The sequence below is a fragment of the Doryrhamphus excisus genome, linkage group LG16 (assembly GCF_037039965.1).
Source record: "Doryrhamphus excisus strain RoL-2023G ecotype Guam linkage group LG16, RoL_Dexc_Guam_v1.1, whole genome shotgun sequence".
Lineage (NCBI taxonomy): Eukaryota > Metazoa > Chordata > Actinopteri > Syngnathiformes > Syngnathidae > Doryrhamphus > Doryrhamphus excisus.
In genome coordinates this window covers 4958257-4978880 of record NC_136372.1, presented here as the reverse complement: position 1 = coordinate 4978880, position 20624 = coordinate 4958257, and the positions used below count along the sequence as shown (strand labels likewise).

At 40.5% G+C, this 20624-nt stretch overlaps 1 protein-coding gene across 1 annotated transcript; it reads left to right on the top strand.

The window, feature by feature from the left end:
- The first annotated feature begins 87 nt into the window (after positions 1 to 87).
- On the top strand, positions 88 to 20588 carry tyk2 (tyrosine kinase 2). Its single transcript, XM_058049766.2, has 24 exons — positions 88 to 1756; positions 3780 to 3981; positions 4056 to 4179; positions 4262 to 4382; positions 4495 to 4646; positions 5997 to 6339; positions 6403 to 6570; positions 8192 to 8349; positions 8451 to 8568; positions 10121 to 10304; positions 10420 to 10535; positions 10617 to 10781; positions 10854 to 10941; positions 12195 to 12322; positions 12543 to 12678; positions 15857 to 16008; positions 16086 to 16230; positions 16319 to 16410; positions 16471 to 16657; positions 17810 to 17928; positions 18018 to 18190; positions 19580 to 19697; positions 19785 to 19895; positions 19980 to 20588. Exons 1-24 carry the CDS (start codon positions 1754 to 1756, stop codon positions 20073 to 20075), a joined length of 3399 nt encoding a protein of 1132 aa, XP_057905749.2. The 5' UTR covers positions 88 to 1753; the 3' UTR covers positions 20076 to 20588.
- Positions 20589 to 20624: the final 36 nt, after the last annotated feature.

Here is a 20624-nt window from a genome sequence, read left to right as displayed (position 1 = left end):
CCCATGTGTGACCTTAGACTGGCCCAACTTGGGACAGCAAAGTAGTCCTACCATAAAATAGATCTTTGACAAGTCGCCTTCTTGATTTTTGTTTTTTTTTTTTTTTTCAAATGGCTCTTGTCACATGTTGGAACTTGATTCATATTTTCAGTCCGTCTTGTCAGATATAGGATCTTTGCAAAGTGCAGGACTTATTGCATTAGGTCCCTCCTGTCAAATACAGGATCTTACTACTACTGGGCCTAAAAAAACACCAGCTTACACCTGTCATACAGTATTACAGTACTGTAGATTCTTAAAAACAGCAAAGCGCTCCTGTCAGAGAGAGAATCTTTGAGTCATGTTTTTGCAGTAGACCCATGAAATTAATCTGTATCAAATATATTTATAAATAATTATAGGATCTATTGCAGCAGACCCTGAAAAACAGCAGTGCGCCCCTGTCAAATAGATGATCTTTGACTAGTGTTTTTGCAGTAGGCTCTTAAAAACAGCAGATCACTCCTGTAAATATAGGATCTCTGACTATTATTGCAGTGCACCCCTGTCAAATAGATAATCTTTGACTTGTGTTTTTGCAGTAGGCTCTTAAAAACAACAGATCACTCCTGTTAATATAGGATCTTTGACTATTATTGCAATGCACCCCTATCAAATAGATAATCTTTGACTAGTGTTTTTGCAGTAGGCTCTTAAAAACAGCAGATCACTCCTGTAAATATAGGATCTTTGACTATTATTGCAATGCACCCCTGTCAAATAGATGATCTTTGACTAGTGTTTTTGCAGTAGGCTCTTAAAAACAGCAGATCACTCCTGTAAATATAGGATCTTTGACTATTATTGCAGTACACCCCTGTCAAATAGATGATCTTTGACTAGTGTTTTTGCAGTAGGCTCTGAAAAACAGCAGATCACTCCTGTAAATATAAGATCTTTGACTATTATTGCAGCAGACCCTGAAAAACAGCAGTGCACCCCTGTCAAATAGATGACCTTTGACTAGTGTCTTTGCAGTAGGCTCTTAAAAACAACAGATCACTCGTGTAAATATAGGATCTTTGACTATTATTGCAGCAGACCCTGAAAAACAACAGTGCACTCCTGTCAAATAGATGATCTTTGACTAGTGTTTTTGCTGTAGACCCTGAAAAACAACAGATCACTCCTGTAAATATAGGATCTTTGACTATTATTGCAGCAGACCATGAAAAACAGCAATGCACCCCTGTCAAATAGATGATCTTTGAGTAATGTTTTTGCAGTAGGCTCTTAAAAACAGCACATCCCTCCTGTAAATATAGTATCTTTGACTATTATTGCAGTAGACTCTGAATGTATAAAGGATCTTTAACTGACTAAATACATTGCTTCTATTTTAGTAAACATGTATATCATTGGTTTTAATTTAGAAGTTGTGACGATGAGGTTTTAAGTCTTCCTGTGACTGAATGTGTTTCATTTTCGATGTGAGACCTCTTTTGTACGTATAACAAAGCGTTAATACCAAACCACTCTTAAACAAAGTCACAACAGAAAAGCCACCGTTGTTTCCTTTTCTGTTTCCGTTCTTGGCACTGTGAGTAGTATACCTACTTGCGCGTGCGCTGTCCCTGCTACATCACTTCCGGCTTTGGATTCAGGAAGTAGACCCGCCGTCGAAGTGGGCTGAAATGGGGTAAAGTGTTAAGAAGTTCCACTTGTGTTTTTATTAAAACATTTGTCCTCAGAGCCTGGAAAAGGTGGCCGTTACATGGTAAGCTTATTTTTTGTCTCTCTTTGTTTCCACTATGGCGACGTAGAAGAAATCTTTAAAAGTTAAAAATCTTAGAATTCCTAACGTAGTTTACGTTTATATGGGGAGGGAAATGTAGTGAAATGTAAAGTGCTCAAGTGTGACGCAAACAAGCTAACTCGACACCATTTCCGGAGAGTATTATTAATATAAGTAATATATTAATATGTCGTAGCATATTCTTCTGCTCATAAATCCACTGTTAATGAGGGTCGGGATGTTTATGTGATTGTGGAGACTTGCTACATATTTTTATATTGTTTAAACCTGCACATTCCTACAAAGAAGAGAATTATAGGAAGAAGGCGTAGATTACGAGGAATTAAATTAAAAAAACGTAAAATTAGTATCATAAAGTGATTATAAAACGTACTTTTATTGTAATAAATTAGTAATATGAAGTAAAATATGCGTGGAATTCTTAATTATTATTAGACAAAACCTTGACATTATACAAGAAAAAATATTACGATCAATATTTTATTTATAATTATTTTATTCAAATATTTATTTAATATTATGAAGACATTTAAATAGCTAGCAAGTCATCGACCCATCAGTAGCCACCTCCATCCATCCATTACGAGCCTGTTTGTGTACCACAAATATGCACATTAGCAATCAATAAGCCCATTAAATCTTACCCTCATACATTCCCACATAATATCAGCATTTGGAAGCATATGAGGTGAAAGAAAAAGAGTAAAAAAATACAGTATAGTCATCTGGCTGTTTGAATTTCTCTTGGAGATGAATAAAGTATCGCTCTATCTGTGCAGCGTGTGAGAAGGTGCGTTCAAGGACCGTCAAACAAAGTGGGACAAACTGCCGCTTGTATTAAACATTCATAAACTGGGGGACTTCTAACTTTATATTATTTTTGAATAAAATAATGACCCATATTTACAAAATTGAAATATGCCCATAAAATTTGATGTAGTTATGATTGTAGTTGCATATTAAATAATTACTTATTAAAAATCACATGCAATTAAATGTGATAAATTATGAGTTAATTATGGAGGAAAATGTGATTAATTGCCATTAAATATTTGAATTGATTGACAGCCCTAGCCGAGTGGCTAGCGTGCAGGCCTTACAGCTACAAGTTTGCATGTTCTCCCCCTGCATGCGTGGGTTTTCTCCACAATCTATGGCAATTATTAGAGATCTCTAGACATGAAATAGCACCCCTATAGTCACCTTTGCACACAACTATAGGATATAATTAAAGCAAATAAGTCATTTAAGATATAAACTAAGCTTGTGTGTACATGCCCATGTTGTTATTATATATTATAAAGATCATGAGGGCTGCACGGCGGACGAGTGGTTAGTGCACAGACCTCAGAGCTAGGAGACCCGTGTCCAATCTCACCCTCGGGCATCTCTGTGTGGAGTTTGCATGTTCTCCCTGTGCATACGTGGGTTTTTTCCGGGTACTCCGGTTTCCTCCCACATTCCAAAAACATGCTAGGTTAATTAGCGACTCCAAATTGTCCATAGGTATGAATGTGAGTGTGAATGGTTGTTTGTCTATATGTGCCCTGTGATTGGCTGGCGACCAGTCCAGGGTGTACCCCGCCTCTCGCCTGAAGACAGCTGGGATAGGCTCCAGCACCTCATGTGACCCTTGTGAGTATGAGCAGTGGAAAATGAATGAATTAATGAGCCCTAATCAGCCGAGTGGTTAGCACGCAGGCCTCACAGCTAGGAGACACAAGTTCAATTCCATCCTCGAGCATTTCTCTGTGGAGTTTGCATGTTCTCCCCTTGCATTCCGGGGTTTTTTTCCGGGTACTCCGGTTTCCTCCCACATTCCAAAAACATGCTAGGTTAATTAGCGACTCCAAATTGTCCATAGGTATGAATGTGAGTGTGAATGGTTGTTTGTCTATATGTACCCTGTGATTGGCTGGCCACTAGTCAAGCTGGCCTAGGCTGGAATAATGACATCCCTAATATGCGTATGTGTGTGTGTCAGGGGTCTGGCATCATGCCTCTTAGGGGGTTTTCAAAGAGACGTTCCAAAGCAAAGTCCTCTCCAGGGCCTCTGGAGGCACCTCAGCATCCCGGCATCCATGTGTACCTCTTCTGGAGCCCAGATGGAGAGCGTTACCGGTCCCATGTGGTGTCAGAAAAGGTCACGGCGGAGGAACTGTGCGTTATGTCTGCGGAGGCTGTCGGTGAGACATGAAACCCTAATAACTGATGATGTGACTTGTTAGCCTTCTGATGGCGATGATGTCTTTTTAAACAGGTGTAGCTCCTCTTTACCAGGTGTTGTTTGCGCTGTACGAGCCACTGTCACGCGGTTGGTACAGTCCTAATCATATTTTCAACCCGGAGGAGGATTGCTGTCTGGTGCTTCACTACAGAATGAGGTGAGGTCACGTTGAGGTGTGTTCAATGTCGTATTCAACGTCAATATTTGAGTTATGTCAGTGTTACTTTGTGTGTGTGCAGGTTTTACTTTCGGAATTGGCACGGACTTAACGACAGGGAGCCGCTTGTGACTCGTTTTGCTGTGGGTGGCGGCGATGCACCACTGCTTGATATCAAATCACTGGAGTATTTATTCGCCCAGGTGTGTGTGTGCATGTGTGTGTGTGCGTGTGTGTCACTTCTCACCACATGTCGTCTTTGTGGTCCTGACTGACAGTCTGTCTGCTTCTCTCACTTCCTGTACCGTCTCACAGGCTAAATATGACTTTGTCAATGAAGTGATTGAAATGGAAAAAGGGGAGCTGGGTCGATTCCATAATGAGAGCCTAGGGATGGCCGTGCTGCACCTAACGCACCTGGCGCTGCAGACGGGGCGCACCTTGAGGCGCGTGGCGAAAAAGACCAGGTGAGAACTTTCGGTGCTTTTCATCTTAATATTGGTACACATGTATGTTTGTATTATTATGGCTATATTTTAGTAAAATTATGTTAAGTTTTCTCTTGTGCAGTTTTGTCCCTTTACTCATGGCAGTATGTTTTTGGTTTCATTAAATTGTGAGGTGTTCTATATTATATATATTACGATAGTAGGACTTTAATTTTTTTCATATATATTTTTCTGAAATATTTTTACTTTTTATATATACTTTATATATTTATATATACTTTATACTTTTTGTTCTGATGACTATTCCTGTAAAATAGAGGTTATAGAATGAAATCAATTTGTTTATAGTTTATTTTTTTTCTCTTAATACTGTGACTATTCTTGTATTATAATAACTATTTTTGTAAAAAAAAAATTTATAATATTAGCACTTTTATTATGACTTTTCTCATATTTTTTTGTTTGTTAAATTGTAATGTTTTTCTGTTAATATTCGGATTTAAATTTAAATTTAAAATAAATTCTCATAGTATTAGCACTTTAATTTTACAATTAGATGTCTTATAGTCATTTATTAAATTCATTTATAATTTAAAAAAATATTTAAAAAAATATTAAAATATATTTTTTAAAATGTATTTTTATTTATTGTAATTTAAGTACCAAAAAAATTCTTGCCTTTATTGTCATATTTATAATGAAGTGGCCCCCTTTTTTTCTATATTCTTCTGCACTTCGTTGAATATCATAAATCTAGACAATGTTCTATATTATATATATTACAATAGTAGGACTTTAATTTTTTTCATATATATTTTTCTGAAATATTTTTACTTTTTATATATACTTTATATATATTTATATGTACTTTATACTTTTTGTTCTGATGACTATTCCTGTAAAATAGAGGTTATAGAGTGAAATTTATTTGTTTATAGTTTATTTTTTTTCTCTTAATACTGTGACTATTCTTGTACTATAATAACTATTTTTGTAAATTATTTTTTTTCCTATAATATTAGCATTTTTATTATGAATTTTCTCATTATTTTTGTTTGTTAAATTGTAATATTTTTCTGTTAATATTCGGATTTAAATGTAAAATAAAAAAAAAATTCTCATAGTATTAGCACTTTAATTTTACAATTAGATGTCTTATAGTCATTTATTACATTTTTTTATATTACAAAAATATTTAAAAAAATTAAAATATATTTTTAAAAAATGCATTATTATTTATTGTAATTTAAGTACAAAAGATTTCTTGCCTTTATTGTCATATTTATAATGAAGTGGCCCCCTATGCTTTTGTTCTATATTCTTCTGCACTTCATTGAATATCATAAATCTAGGTGTCATATTTTTCAGTTTTGAAACCTGCATCCCAAAGTCTTTCGCCAAGCACATCTCTGAAGACAAAATGCTGACAAAAATTCGGATCCGGCGGACGTTTGAGAGATTCGTGGAGACCTACCAGGGCTACACGGACGGCAAGCAGCTGGATGTCAAGAGAATTATGTGCAAATACATCTGCACCCTCGAGTACTTGGCTCCACGGTACGGCACCGAGACCTTCTCGCCGTGTCTTCTGAGGCTCAGTCAGGACGAGGACGCAAGTCAAGCTCCCGAAGCTGAGGACGCAGTAGCGTGGGAAATAATGGTGTCTGCCGCCGATGGGATTCAGTGGAGGGCAACGACGAGCGCTCCGCAGGTTTTTGTCAGATCACATCAGTCGATACCTGCTCCCTTTTGCTGACGTTGTATCTTCACGCAGGCTGACGGCAGTTTAAGCAACGGCCACGGGACCGCCATGCCACGGCCCAGCCAGATGAGTGCTGCCACCCCCACCAAGTTTGCCCGCTTCTGTGATTTCCCTGATATCATTCACATCGCCATCATTGAGGCTAATGTGTGCATTAGCACTCAGGACAATAAGCGTATGGTGAGAGCATATCTTATCTTACTATGAAGGGGGGCGTATTCAGCACAATACTGCCACCTAGTGGCCTTTTTAAGAAATTCCAGAATTTCAAACCTTGGTGTACGTTAGTGTTTTTTTGGCTGATATCAGCCCGATATCAATATTGGATCATAAAACCCTTAGTAAATATATTTTTTCTACATTACACTGTCCTGCAGTACCTATAAAGGGCCACTAGGTGACAGTATTGTGTTTAAAAACACCTTCATTTTCCCTCCATTACTTACACCTCTGTCAGGTGTCTTGAAAGGAGTAGTAGTTTTGCTTCATGTTTTATTTTTTATTACAAGGTGGTTAGCTTATTTTTACACTGTTAAAACATCACATGTATAGTCAATAATGGTTTTATGGAGCCACTAACAGATTTGTAAGAAAAGCGCCATGCGGTGGGGCACTGCAGTCCATGCCCCAAAGCGGAGGTTACGCTGTAGTGTAGCCACTACGCGCCAATCACATAATCTGTGGCGCCAAGTGGCAACAACTGGTGCCGGCCCAGTGGACTCCTAGCATCATTGGTGCAACTTGGCTTGTGCCATTACATTCCAGTGGATTCCAATAGGTGGATTGTTTGCGACATTTGGTTCCACTTGGTGGACAACATTTTGAAATTTTCTTGCCGCCAAACTTAATGTTTGCTGCCGTTACGGGCCACCACAAGCCAGTTGGGAGGCAGTTTGAGCCACTGCACGCCACTAGGCACCTTATTGGCGACACTAGGCGCCACAGCAAATTGCATTCGCACGAACTGGCTTGAAATGGCTCCGGCCCAGTATACTCCTAGCATCATTGGCGCAACTTGGCTCGTGCCATTACATTCCAGTGGATTCCAATAGGCGGATTGTTTGCGACATTTGGTTCCACTTGGTGGACACTTCGTGCCTGATTGCTTGATGCAAGTGGCCCCGACGAACATTTTTGAAATTTTCTTGCCGCCAAACTCAATGTTTGCCGCCGTTACGGGCCACCACAAGCCAGTTGGGAGGCAGTTTGAGCCACTGCACGCCACTAGGCACCTTATTAGCGACACTAGGCACCACAGCAAATTGCATTGGCACAAACTGGCATCAACTGGCGCCGGCGCAGTGGACTCTTAGCATCATTGGCGCAACTTGGCTCGTGCCATTACATTCCAGTGGATTCCAATAAGCGTATTGTTTGTGACATTCGGTTCCACTTGGTGGACACGTCGCGCCCGATTGCTTGATACAAGTGACACAACGAACATTTTGAAAATTTCAAAATAATTTTTTGCCGCCGTTACGGCCCACCAAGAGCCAGTTGGGAGACAGTTTGAGCCACTGCACGCCACTAGGCACCTTATTGGCGACACTAGGTGCCACAGCAAATTGCATTGGCACAAACTGACACCAACTGGCGCCGGCCCAGTGGACTCTTAGCATAAATGTCATACCCCCCCCCCAAATAAATTGTCATTTATTTATCCAATCCACATGTGAGTGACTATATGAGGTCGCGCTGTGCTCCTGGCGTTGTTGCGTATTTAGAACGTGTGAATGCGCGACTGCGTGTAGGTGGCAGCTGCGCTTGTAAGCGCCACTCATCTTTGTGAATGCGCACGTAGGAGGTTGAGATGAGCTCCAGCCAGGAGGCCCGCTCCTTCATCTCCCTGCTAGATGGATACTACCGGCTGACTGCGGACGCCCACCACTATCTTTGTCATGAAGTGGCGCCCCCCAGGGTGCTGCTGAGTGAAGCTAATGGACTGCATGGGCCGATGTCGTGAGTTGTTGTTTTGGTTTTTTTTGTTTGTTTGTTTGTTTTACCCTTTCCCGTCATCTCCAACAACACACAAAAAGAAAAATATTGTGTGGTGTTTGCAGTGATGACTTTGTGCGACTGAAGTTGAGAAAGGAGGCAGCAGACGAAGGAGTTTTTCTTCTGCGCTGGAGCTGCCTCTTCTATCACAGAATTATCCTGGCCGTGCTGGACAAAAACCAGGTGAGTCAGCCTTATTGTACTCTTTTTAACCATTTTAAACGTGTCCCAGAGGTCCCATAGTATTGTATTGGATATTGTAGTGGGTTGTGGAAGGTCTAGCCTTGATGCTGGAATAACCGAGGCAAAATAGTGTAAATTTTGGATTTTAACCAAAAAAACACAGCAACCCGGGACGGACGCTAACCAAGGTTCCTACAAAGTACACTATAAATCTGTATTTGTCCAATGTGATATATGTCACATACTGTATCACATACAGGGCTGCACGGTGGATGAGTTGTTTGTGCAAAGGCCACACAGCTAGGAGACCCGAGTTTGATTCCACCCATGAATGTGAGTGTGAATGGTTGTTTGTCTATATGTGCCCTGTGATTGGCTGGCCACCAGTCCAGGGTGTACCCCGCCTCTCGGTCGAAGACAGCTGGGATAGGTTCCAGCACCCCAGCGACCCTCGTGTGGACAAGCGGTAGAAAATGAATGAATATTTAAGCATTATTAGAGCCCTCTAGACATGAAATAACACCCCTATATTGACTTTTTAAACTCTTATTAACCAAATTTGTAAATACTAAAAGGAAATAAAACCTTTTAGGGGCTGCACAGTGTCGAGTGGTTAGCACACAGGCTTCACAAATAGGAGACCCGAGTTCAATTCCACCCTCGGCCATCTCTGTGTGGAGTTTGCATGTTTTCTCCGGGTACTCCGGTTTCCTCCCACATTCCAAAAACATGCTAGGTTAATTGGCGACTCCAAATTGTCCATAGGTATGAATGTGAGTGTGAATGGTTGTTTGTCTATATGTGCCCTGTGATTGGCTGGCCACCAGTCAGAAGAAGAAGAGGAGTCACCTGCGGTAGAGACTCGTACACATCAACAGGGTCAAGTCCTCCGGGTCCAAGCCGTTTCTGTCGTTCCTCTTCCTCATATTCCCTCATGGCCTCTCTGTGTGGAATTTGCATGTTCTCCCCGTGCATGCGTGGGTTTTCTCCGGGTACTCCGGTTTCCTCCCACATTCCAAAAACATGCTAGATTAATTAGCGACTCCAAATTGTCCATAGGTATGAATGTGAGTGTGAATGGTTGTTTGTCTATATGGCCACCAGTCCAGGGTGTACCCTGCCTCTCGGCTAAAGACAGCTGGGATAGGCTCCAGCACCCTCGTGAGGATAAGAGGTAGAAAATGAATCAATGAATCACATACAACAACATAACATGAAAGAGTAGAATAGCAGGAGTTAGCAACAATAGAATATTAGCTATGTTAGCTGCAGTGCTAACATTACACTCGTATTTTAACAGCAACATCATGCTAGGTGAGCTTATTCAATGGAAAAAAAAATATTACTGTTCCCATGTTTGTTGCTGACTGACAGATAGCTGACAGGCTTTTTTAAAGATGTGTAGCAAAGCCTGAAATTTTTATAAATCGAAAATGACATATTTTTCTCATGTTTAGTGCTCGTAAACAAGCTCTAGGGACACATATTAAAAAGTCAACTGAAGTCCTTTAAGTTGGACTCATTGTCGCCTTTATGTATTTAATATCCACAGAATGGATCCAAGCCAAGCCACACGCAGTTCTGCATCCAGCATAACGGGTCCGTCTTCACCCTGGACGGCTGGGACCAGGAATTCTCCAGTCTGAAGGAGCTGACAGACACCCTGAAGAACTACATACTGAACTGTGACACAGAGAGCTACACAGTTAAAAAATGCTGTCTGCCCCGACAAGGAGGTTTGTACTATCACTTTCACTTCTATTTTAAGAGGACCACTTCACTACCGGTGTTTTCCTTGGCGGACCCATAACCCTTGTGCACATGGTCCGCTGTGTTTTGTATCTGCTGCAGAGCTGTCCAACCTTCTGGTGAAGAGGCACGGTGTGGATCACAGTGCAGACGGCCACTCTTCTTCTCCAAACATGTTGGAGCTGTGCTTCCAGATCAAGTACAAGGACATCAAACAAGTGAGAACCACTCCACCGCTTTTGCAGTTCTTGTGCTGTGTTTAGTGTGTCTGAGATACTCTGTGTTTTCTTCACCGACAGGGAGAGCATTTGGGTTATGGCACTAGAACTGACATCTACTCAGGACACCTACGAGTCGGGGGACGAGCCGAGGAGGAGGATGAGGATGAGTTGAGCAGTGATCGACGGCAGACGGTCCGAGTGGTGCTGAAGGTTCTGGAACACAGTCCCGAAGATGTCAGATTTGTAAGCGACCTTGACAATGTCATTTTCTGTGGCTTGTAAACACAAACTAATGCTTTGCTGTCCGCGGTGTAGGCTTTCTTTGAAACGGCCAGCCTCATGAGCCAAATGTCTCATCGTCACCTGGTGGGAATCTACGGCTTGTCTGTCAACGGATCTGAAAGTGAGAGTACGCACATCTCACACGCACACTCGTAACCATGTCATGAAGTCCTAAACACGTTTTTATGGTTTCTAAATATGTTTTTTTTAACATTATTAGAGTTCTCTAGACATGAAATAACACCCCTATAGTCACTTTTACATTTATCTTACCAAATATAGTAGATATAATCATAGAAAATAAAATAATATTACACATAAACAAGATAACAATAGTTCCAGTGCACTTCCTGCTAGCAACCAACTATAGCAGATAGAATTGGGATAATGTAAGAGATATCAATGTATTGTAATGGCACCTTTAAATGGGTTTACACTCATATTACCCAATATATAGTAGACATAATGAGAGTCAATGAGCTGCTTTTATGTGTCACAGTGTGTGTTCCCTCCAGGCGGACAGATGTGGGAAGGACAGGAAGTGACGTTGGAGGAGTAGTCCGTGTTGTTATTTTTATGATGATGAAGATAATAATAATAATAATTATTATTATTATTATTTTATTATTATTATCATCTTCATCATGCTAATGATAATAATGATAATGATAAGATGATAATAATAATAGTAGTAATAATAATAATAATAATCATTATTATTATTATTATTATTATTATTATTATTATTATTATTATTATTATTATTATTATTATTATTATTATTATTACTGCTATTATTATCATCAATAATTAATAATAATAATAATAGTTAATCATAATATATTATAATAATATAATATAATAACTATTATTATTATTGTTATTATTATTATTATTTTTATACCTGTTGTGAGATCATTTAAAGCTGCAATACAATAAATGCTTGCCTCACAGAATAATTACTGCCACCTAGTGGCTAATTTAGAATACTACACTCACAGTGAGAATGCTTCTGCTTTGTGTTGTTGTTTTACTTCATTTAGTTTCAGACATTTTTATGTTAGATTTAGGCCAATAGTAAGTAATATGCATATATATATATATATATTTACTAATAATAAGCGACCATTTTGTCATGAATTTTAGCAAACCGCGATAGAGTAAGGGTGTGATGTTTATACCACGATGTAGCAAGGGGCTACTGTACTGTAAATAATAGCGATGTAACGGCATGCCATAATAACAGTTAGGTTAGCGTCTTGATTTTAGTCATGGAACAAATTCATCCCAGGCACATAATAACATTGTAACATTGTAACATTGAACTGCAGAGCACCACAAAGACAATTTATGATGTACTCCTTTCCTTTGCAGACATCATGGTGGAGGAGTTTGTAGAATTTGGGCCCTTGGATGTTTTCCTTCATAAAGAAAAAGCCAAAGTGACTCCGCGGTGGAAATTTATTGCAGCCCGACAGCTTGCCAGTGCCCTGAATTACCTCGTAAGTGGAGATGTCAGTTCATTTGTATGCCCCGCAGTCAATGCAAGCCTCTTAAATAATGACCGTGCAGCTAAGTGAACTTTTGGAAGAGCCTTGTTTCTTTCCTACAAGCCCAAATGAGATTACTGAAGTGGTCAGACACTGATTCGGTGTTTGGAGCGTAAGCTGCTGCGGTTTGACAGGAGTCATATATCGATAGCTAACTCCTGTTTCGTTGTAGGCGGCTAAAGGTTGTGTTCACGGGAACGTTTGTGCCCGGAACATCCTGGTGGCGAGACGAGGTCTGGAGCAAGGTACATCGCCTCTTGTCAAGCTGAGCGACCCAGGAATCGCTCTCAATTTGCTCTCCCAAAAAGGTCAGTCATACCAGAAATAACGTAAGTGCTCCAGTTTCGTTTATCGAAACCCCAAAGAGGATGAGCGTTACTTGGATGCAGGTTAACTGGAGTTATTTCCAAAATTCTATCCAAAAATAACTCATTTTGTGACTTTAATAAATTATTTGGGCTGCACGGTAGTCGAGTGGTTAGCGTGCAGACCTCACAGCTCGGAGACCAGGGTTCAATTCCACCCTCGGCCATCTCTGTGTGGAGTTTGCATGTTCCAGAAACTGGAAAAGCGGTAGAAAATGAATGAATGAATGAAAATGAATGAATATTTAAGCATTATTAGAGCTCTCTAGACATAAAATAACACCCCTATATTGACTTTTTGACAAATTTGTAAATGAAAACCTTTTAGGGGCTGCACGGTGTGCGAGTGGTTAACACACAGGCTTCACAAATACTAGACCCGAGTTCAATCCCACCCTCGGCCATCTCTGTGTTGAGTTTGCGTGGGTTTTCTCCGGGTACTCTGGTTTCCTCCCAAATTCCAAAAACATGCTAGGTTAATTGGCGACTCCAAATTGTCCATAGGTATGAATGTGAGTGTGAATGGTTGTTTGTCTATATGTGCCCTGTGATTGGCTGGCCACCAGTCCAGGGGTGTACCCCGCCTCGCGCCCAAAGACAGCTGGGATAGGCTCTAGCACCCTTCGCGACCCTTGTGAGGATAAGCGGTCGAAAATGAATGAATGAATGAATGAATAAATGATTTTCAGTTAAAGTCACTAGGGGTATGCTGGAGCCTATCCCAGCTGTTTTTCGGCAAGAGGCGGGGTACACCCCGGACTGGTCGCCAGCCAATCACAGGGCACATATAGACAAACAACCATTCACACTCACATTCATACCTATGGACAATTTGGAGTCACCAATTAACCGAGCATGTTTTTGGAATGTGGGAGGAAATTTGCTTTAATTACATCTTATAGTTGTGTGCAAAGGTGACTATAGGGGTGCTATTTCATGTCTAGAGATCTCTAATAATTGTCATAGACATTGTGGCTATTGTGGAGAAAACCCACGCATGCACGGGGAGAACACACAGGGCACATATAGACAAACATTCATACCTATGGACCCCAAAACAAGCCAGACAAGCCTTGTCTTTTGCCGTCTCCGCTCCAAGCGACATACCCTCTTGGAAGAGCAGCCCTCCCTACCCCCCCCCCCCACAACGCTTTTTATTAACTCGGTCGGTTTTACATCCCAGCAAACCATATAAGGAAATTTCTCATTAGTTGGTGTGTGCAAGTGTTGTCAGGGAGTCGGTATCTGCAGATATACTTCAAGGCCATATGTGTGAGGAGCTGATTGTCTTGTCTGCTCGTATTTTTTTTCCCGCTTGTCTTTGTATGAAGTGTTTGCTCAATACAATAATGCAACATTTTTCCATAAGAAAGCACAAATGATAGTCCTCTTGCTGTTATAATAGTAAGCATGCTTCACCAGCATTAACGCCGTTAATGAGTGAATTGTAAACAACACAATGGCAAGTGTTACACAGACAGCCCAGCATTTTATAGCACATGCACATGTAGCTAAAGGCCTTTGTTGACCACTCATGATACTGATATAAAGTTTTCTGTTGCTGAAAACTACAACAGGAGGTTGCCTACAGCCACAGCTAATTATGGCATTCATTCATTCATTTTCTACCGATTATCCTCACAAGGGTCGCGGTTGGTGCTGGAGCCTATCCCAGCTGTCTTCGACCGAGAGGCGGGGTACACCCTGGACTGGTGGCCAGCCAATCAGGGCACATATATACAAACAACCATTCACACTCACATTCATACCTATGGACAATTTGGAGTCGCTAATTAACCTAGCATGTTTTTGGAATGTGGGAGGAAACCGGAGTACCCGGAGAAAACATGCAAACTCCACACAGAGATGGCCGAGGGTGGGATTGAACTTGGGTCTATTATTTGTGAAGCCTGTGTGTTAACCACTCGCACACCGTGCAGCCCTTAAAAAGGTTTTCATTTACAAATTTGTCAAAAAGTCAATATAGGGGTGTTATTTAATGTCTACAGAGCTCTAATAATGCTTAAATATTCATTCATTTTCATTCATTCATTCATTTTCTACTGCTTTTCCTCACAAGCGTCACGGGGGTGTTGGAGCCTATCCCAGCTGTCTTCGTTTGAGAGGCGGGGTACACCCTGGACTGGTGGCCAGCCAATCACAGGGCACATATAGACAAACAACCATTCACACTCACATTCATGCCTATGGACAATTTGGAGTTGCCAATTAACCTAGCATGTTTTTGGAATGTGGGAGGAAACCGGAGTACCCGGAGAAAACTCACGCATGCACTGGGAGAACATGCAAACTCCACACAGAGATGGCCGAGGGTGGGATTGAACTCGGGTCTCCTAGCTGTGAGGTCCACTCGACCACCGTGCAGACCCTAAAATAAAACAATGATATAAAATACCACCTTACAAATGCGTTCACAGAAAATGTAGTGGAATACATGACAAAAGAAATGCTTCTCTTTAATACAGTTAGAATGCAAGAAATGCTGCAAACCTCTTATAAAAGCAAGAAATGCTGCAAGCCCAGAGAAAACCCATGCATGCACGGGGAAAACATGCAAACTCCACACAGAAATGGCCGAGAGTGAGATTTAAATCCGGTTTCCTAGCTGTGAGGTCTGCATGCTAACCACTCGTCCACCGTGCAGCACTAATCATGGCATTTGCTAGCTATTTAATGCCAAAGTTGTTTGATCTGGCAATGATTAAAGACCCTGGTGGTTATTTGCTTATGCAGACTTGGCATTAATTGAATGGATAGCCCCCCTCCCTCACCCCCCATGTAAAAAGAGTCGTGTAGGGATTTCTACCTGAAAACGAGGAGGTTATTTTGAATTACTTTTTTTTTTTTCACTCTCACACACACACACACATGCACACCAGTCGTGACAGATGCTAAAAAAAGTGTCAAAGGATAGCAAACAACAGACTTATACGATCTGCTCTTCTTCCTACTTCTTTTCGGACATGTTGGATTGCGTAACTATGATGTTCCTTTATATCGTGATTTAAGCATGTCCCAAACATGTTTTTTTGTCGATGGGTCAATACAGTATTAATGAAAAAACGGTAAAACAGTCCAAATAACTTGAACTCCATTGCAGAGCGACTTGAACAAATTCCCTGGATCGCTCCCGAGTGCGTTCGCGGCGACTCGCCCGTCAGCCTATGTGCTGACCAGTGGGGCTTCGGCATGACGATGCTGGAAATCTACAACAACGGCGATCTCCCCATCAGTGATGACGCATTGCGTCAGGTGGGCCGCCGTGCTGCACGTTCCATACCTTCTTCCTGCATATTCATACCACCTGACTAGCTGACTTGCGCCCACAGGAGGAGTTTTATAAGCAGAGGGCATGGTTGTTACCGTCCTCCCCGGAGCTGGCCGGCTTCATCAGCAAATGTCTCACCCACGAGCCCTCGGACAGACCTTCCTTCAGCTCTCTGCTCAGAGACCTCATCGACATCATGAACAAAAGTAGGCCCTTAAGTCGCTCATCTGTATATGATAATGAAACATCTTTTTTTTTTCTTTTTGCATTTAATCATTTTTCTCATCTGCACAGATCTTGATATATCCCCCAGTGATACACTCCCGAAGACTCATGCCACCGTTTTCCACAAACGCTTCCTGAAATTCAAAGGAGAGTTAGGAAAGGTCTGTCTATCAACTCTTTGTTTGTTTGCGACCCCCTGAACTCACATGGTCCGTTTTTAGGGTAATTTTGGAAAGGTGGCTCTGTACATGTACGACCCAGCCAATGACGGGACGGGAGAGCTGTTGGCCATCAAGGCTTTAAAGCAGGAGAGCGGTCACCTGTCCAAATGTTGGCTGAAGGAGATCGACATCCTGAAGTCACTCGATCACAGCAACATTGTCAAGTACAAAGGACGCACTGAAATAGGTGAGTCCCCCCTACTAGTCAAGGACGCATATTTTTGCCCTTTAGAAATACTGGAAACAGAAATACAGTTGAATTTTGAATTTTTTTTTATTATTTTTTATTTTTTTAAAAACTTTTTTGAATTTTTTTGATTTTTTTTTAAATTGTAATTTTTCTAAATTTTTTTTAAATTTAGTTTGAATTTTGCGGCTCCATGCTATCACTGGTTTCAAAAATATATTAAATATTAATAAATCATGCTGCTTTGCGGTTGAATACATCCTATTGTTAGGCATATTTCAGCTAAAATTATATCTATTTTGTTTAAATTAAGCATTTTTGAGCACAAAAATAGCTAAATCAACTCAACTACAAATACAAGGCATTCAAAAAACGTATTCAAAAAGGTTGATGTAGTATTCTACATTAGTCACTAGGAGTCAGTAATGTTACTGTAATGTTTTGTGAGACACCAGACTTGATCACCGGAACAACAGGTTATTATTGACAAACAACCATTCACACTCACATTCATACCTATGGACAATTTGGAGTCGCTAATTAGCCTAGCATGTTTTTGGAATGTGGGAGGAACCCGGAGTACCCGGAGAAAACACACACATGCACGGGGAGAACATGCAAACTCCACACAGAGATGGCTGAGGGTGGAATTGAACCCTGGTCTCCTAGCTGTGAGGTGTGCGCGCTAACCACTCGACAGCCGTGCCGCCCATCAACAGGCACAATCATCCATAATAATGAACACTCACCGTCATTTCCTGTCTGCCACTTCCTCTTCTCCCTCAGGGAACACCTTTATAGCAACAAGTCTTATGTATGTCTTATATGGCTTGTTAGCTCTTATTTATGTTAACTATATTGAGTAATATTAGTGTAAAAATGACTATAGGGGTGTTATTTCATGTGTAGAGGGCTCTAATAATGATTTTGTATTCTGTAGCTATGAAAATATTTCATTTGTTAATAAGGCATTGTATTGTATGTGTGTTCAAATTGAGACCACTCAAGACTTTTTGGAGGGAGGAAAATACTTTTTTTTTATTTTTACATAAATCTGCAAATACGTAGGATGCACTGGAGAACTGATTGTTACTTTTGGAAATGGAGCACACATGTTCAAAATATGGTTACTTCTTTCCTCCCCGCTGACAGGAGGGCAAGTGGTGCAGCTAATAATGGAGTACCTTCCTCTGGGGAGCCTGGAAAAGTTCCTTCAAAAGGGTGAACACAGTACTTCCCAGTGCCTGCTGTTTGCTCAGCAGATCTGCCAGGTCGGCTGCTTTCAGTTTGTCACACCGAGTACTTCAATGCTTTTTCAGTGATAATCACAAACTCCTATCACATGCAATTATTTTACAAGGGGATGGAGTACTTGCACTCGCAGCGATACATCCATCGGGACCTCGCCGCCCGGAATGTTTTGGTGAAAAACAACAGTTTGGTGAAGATCGGAGACTTTGGTCTCTCCAAGCACATCCCTGAGGACGATACATACTATCGTGTGCGTGAGGATGGGGACAGTCCGGTGTTCTGGTGAGTTTTTGCAACTCAGGAAGTTGTTTTACCAGTGATATTGCAGTGGTATTCAACACAATGTAATTGTTGTTTTTTTTTGCTACAAAATGACTTACAAACACTACAGGACTATTATCATATTGACCAGCGTTTTTGACGTAGGTTCTTAACTCTCAGGGTACATAATTGGTGTCGTAGCATGATACGGGATACCATATAACAGGGGTATCAAACTCAATTTACTTGGGGGCCACTGGAGCTAGGGTCTGAGTGAGACTGGGCCACATCAGATTTTCCAAAAAAAAAACAACAACAAAAAAAATGCATTTATTAAAAACAGAAAAATATACAAACTTTTTCAGTGCTTTGGTTCCGATTTTCTACAATAAAAGCTCTGATAAAACATTCCACTGTTCTCAAATATCTTAATTTTTATTATTTTTCTGCACAAAATAAGATGAAAAATAAATAAACAAATCAAGAATAAAGAAAATCAATCAGTAATAAATAAATATAATGATAATAATAAAAACTTAAGAAACCACATATAGTTGGTGGGTCGACAAATTATTTTTTTCAGATTAAAATAAAAAAAAATTTAATCAAAAAATTTTAATTAAAAATTAAAGCATTATTAGAACCCTGTAGACATGACAAAACACGCTATAGTCACATTTATACTATTTTTATTTACAACATATTGCGCAACTGCAGGGTCTTGAGACACATGCTGACTCGCAAACTAGAGATCTAGCGACCTAAACGGTACCCTCCAAGTTATTTCCTTTAAACTTAAAAAAGCCAAAAACTTACCACTTCCACACGGATAGGGAGGATATCTATTAAAAGTTATTTAACCTTTAACATGAACATTAATCAAACGTAATAATTTTTTCTGGGTACATGATACCATACAGCATCCATATCAAACTTGCGTGGGCCTGCACTAACATTAAACTTTCATATCAAGGCGGGGGCCTCAAACTAGTGTCCTGCGGGCCACATTTGGCCCGCGGGCCGCGTGTTTGAGACCCCTGCCATATAAGGTGTGCTATTGAGGTAAATATATAAGGTAATATAAAAGTATTTCAACATATTAAACACTACCCTGGACAACAAAACAATGGATTTTGAACTGGCGTTTTTACATTAGTACCTTAAAGACAGCAAAGCGCTCCTGTTATATAGAGGATCTTTGACCCGTGTAATCATATTACTTGTGTGTTAATGACTTTATTTCTGACTATATTAGCCAGTCAATGAGGTTAAAAACAGTGAAGGTATGGCAGAGCCGTAAACAAAACAGATTAGTTGAACATCCCTGCCCTAAGGCCACACACACATTTGATTAAAGCATTTAAAGCAAGAGTGCTGTATATTTTGCCCTCTAACCTGCATGTTTTACAGGTATGCGCTCGAGTGCCTGAAAGAGAACAAATTTTCCTTCTCCTCTGACATTTGGTCCTTTGGCGTAACGCTCTATGAGATCCTGACCCGCTGCGATCTGAGCCAATGGCCCCCAGCGGTGCGCTGTCACAAACCTGTTCACCATGCGACTATGTGTGTGTGTGTATGTTTGTGTGTTAAACTCAACGTGTGCTCTGCTTTGTAGATATTTCGGAAGATGTCCGGGCTACCTCGTGAACAAATGACCATGGTGGCGCTCATACATCTGTTAGAGCGACGGCAACGGCTGCCTTGTCCCAAAGATTGCCCGTCTGAGGTAAAGCATATCATAACATATGTATTCATTTTAAAGCAGCCCATAGGGTGTCTTATTTGTTTTCCTTTATTTTAATAATGACAGCTGAGGATATTAATGGGGCAGTGTTGGGATGAAGAACCTTCACGACGGCCATCTTTCAAAACCCTCATTGAGAGCCTGGAGGTGATCCGTGGATAGCCAAATGTTAGCTTTTCCTTGGATCCCATTTCGAGTAAATATCTACCGATTCGAATATCCTCAAAAACTATTCAATAAGGGAAATACTGTGACATTGTGGTTAGCATGTCTGCCTCACAGTCTCTGATGGAACACTTCTGTGCGGAGGTCACATGTTCTTCCAGTGCTTGCATATTGGGATAGTTGGAGACTTGCTCATAGGTGTGTATGTCAGTGTGAATGGTTGTTTTTTTTTAAATATGTGTTCTGTGATTGACTTGTGGCCGGTTCAGGGTTTTTCCTGCTTCTCACCCCAAAGCCAGCTGGGATAGTCCCCAGCTCACATTTGACTATGATCATAAATATGTCTCATTGTTCTTATTCTTCTTTCTTAATTTATTTCAGACATGCATACTATGTTACATTATGGTTTCTCACATATACACTTACAATACAATACAAGCTTGGTGGGATTTAATAGGCTTTGCTACATGTGTAGTAATGAGGTGTTGTGTATATATATATATATATATATATATATATATATATATATATATATATATATATATA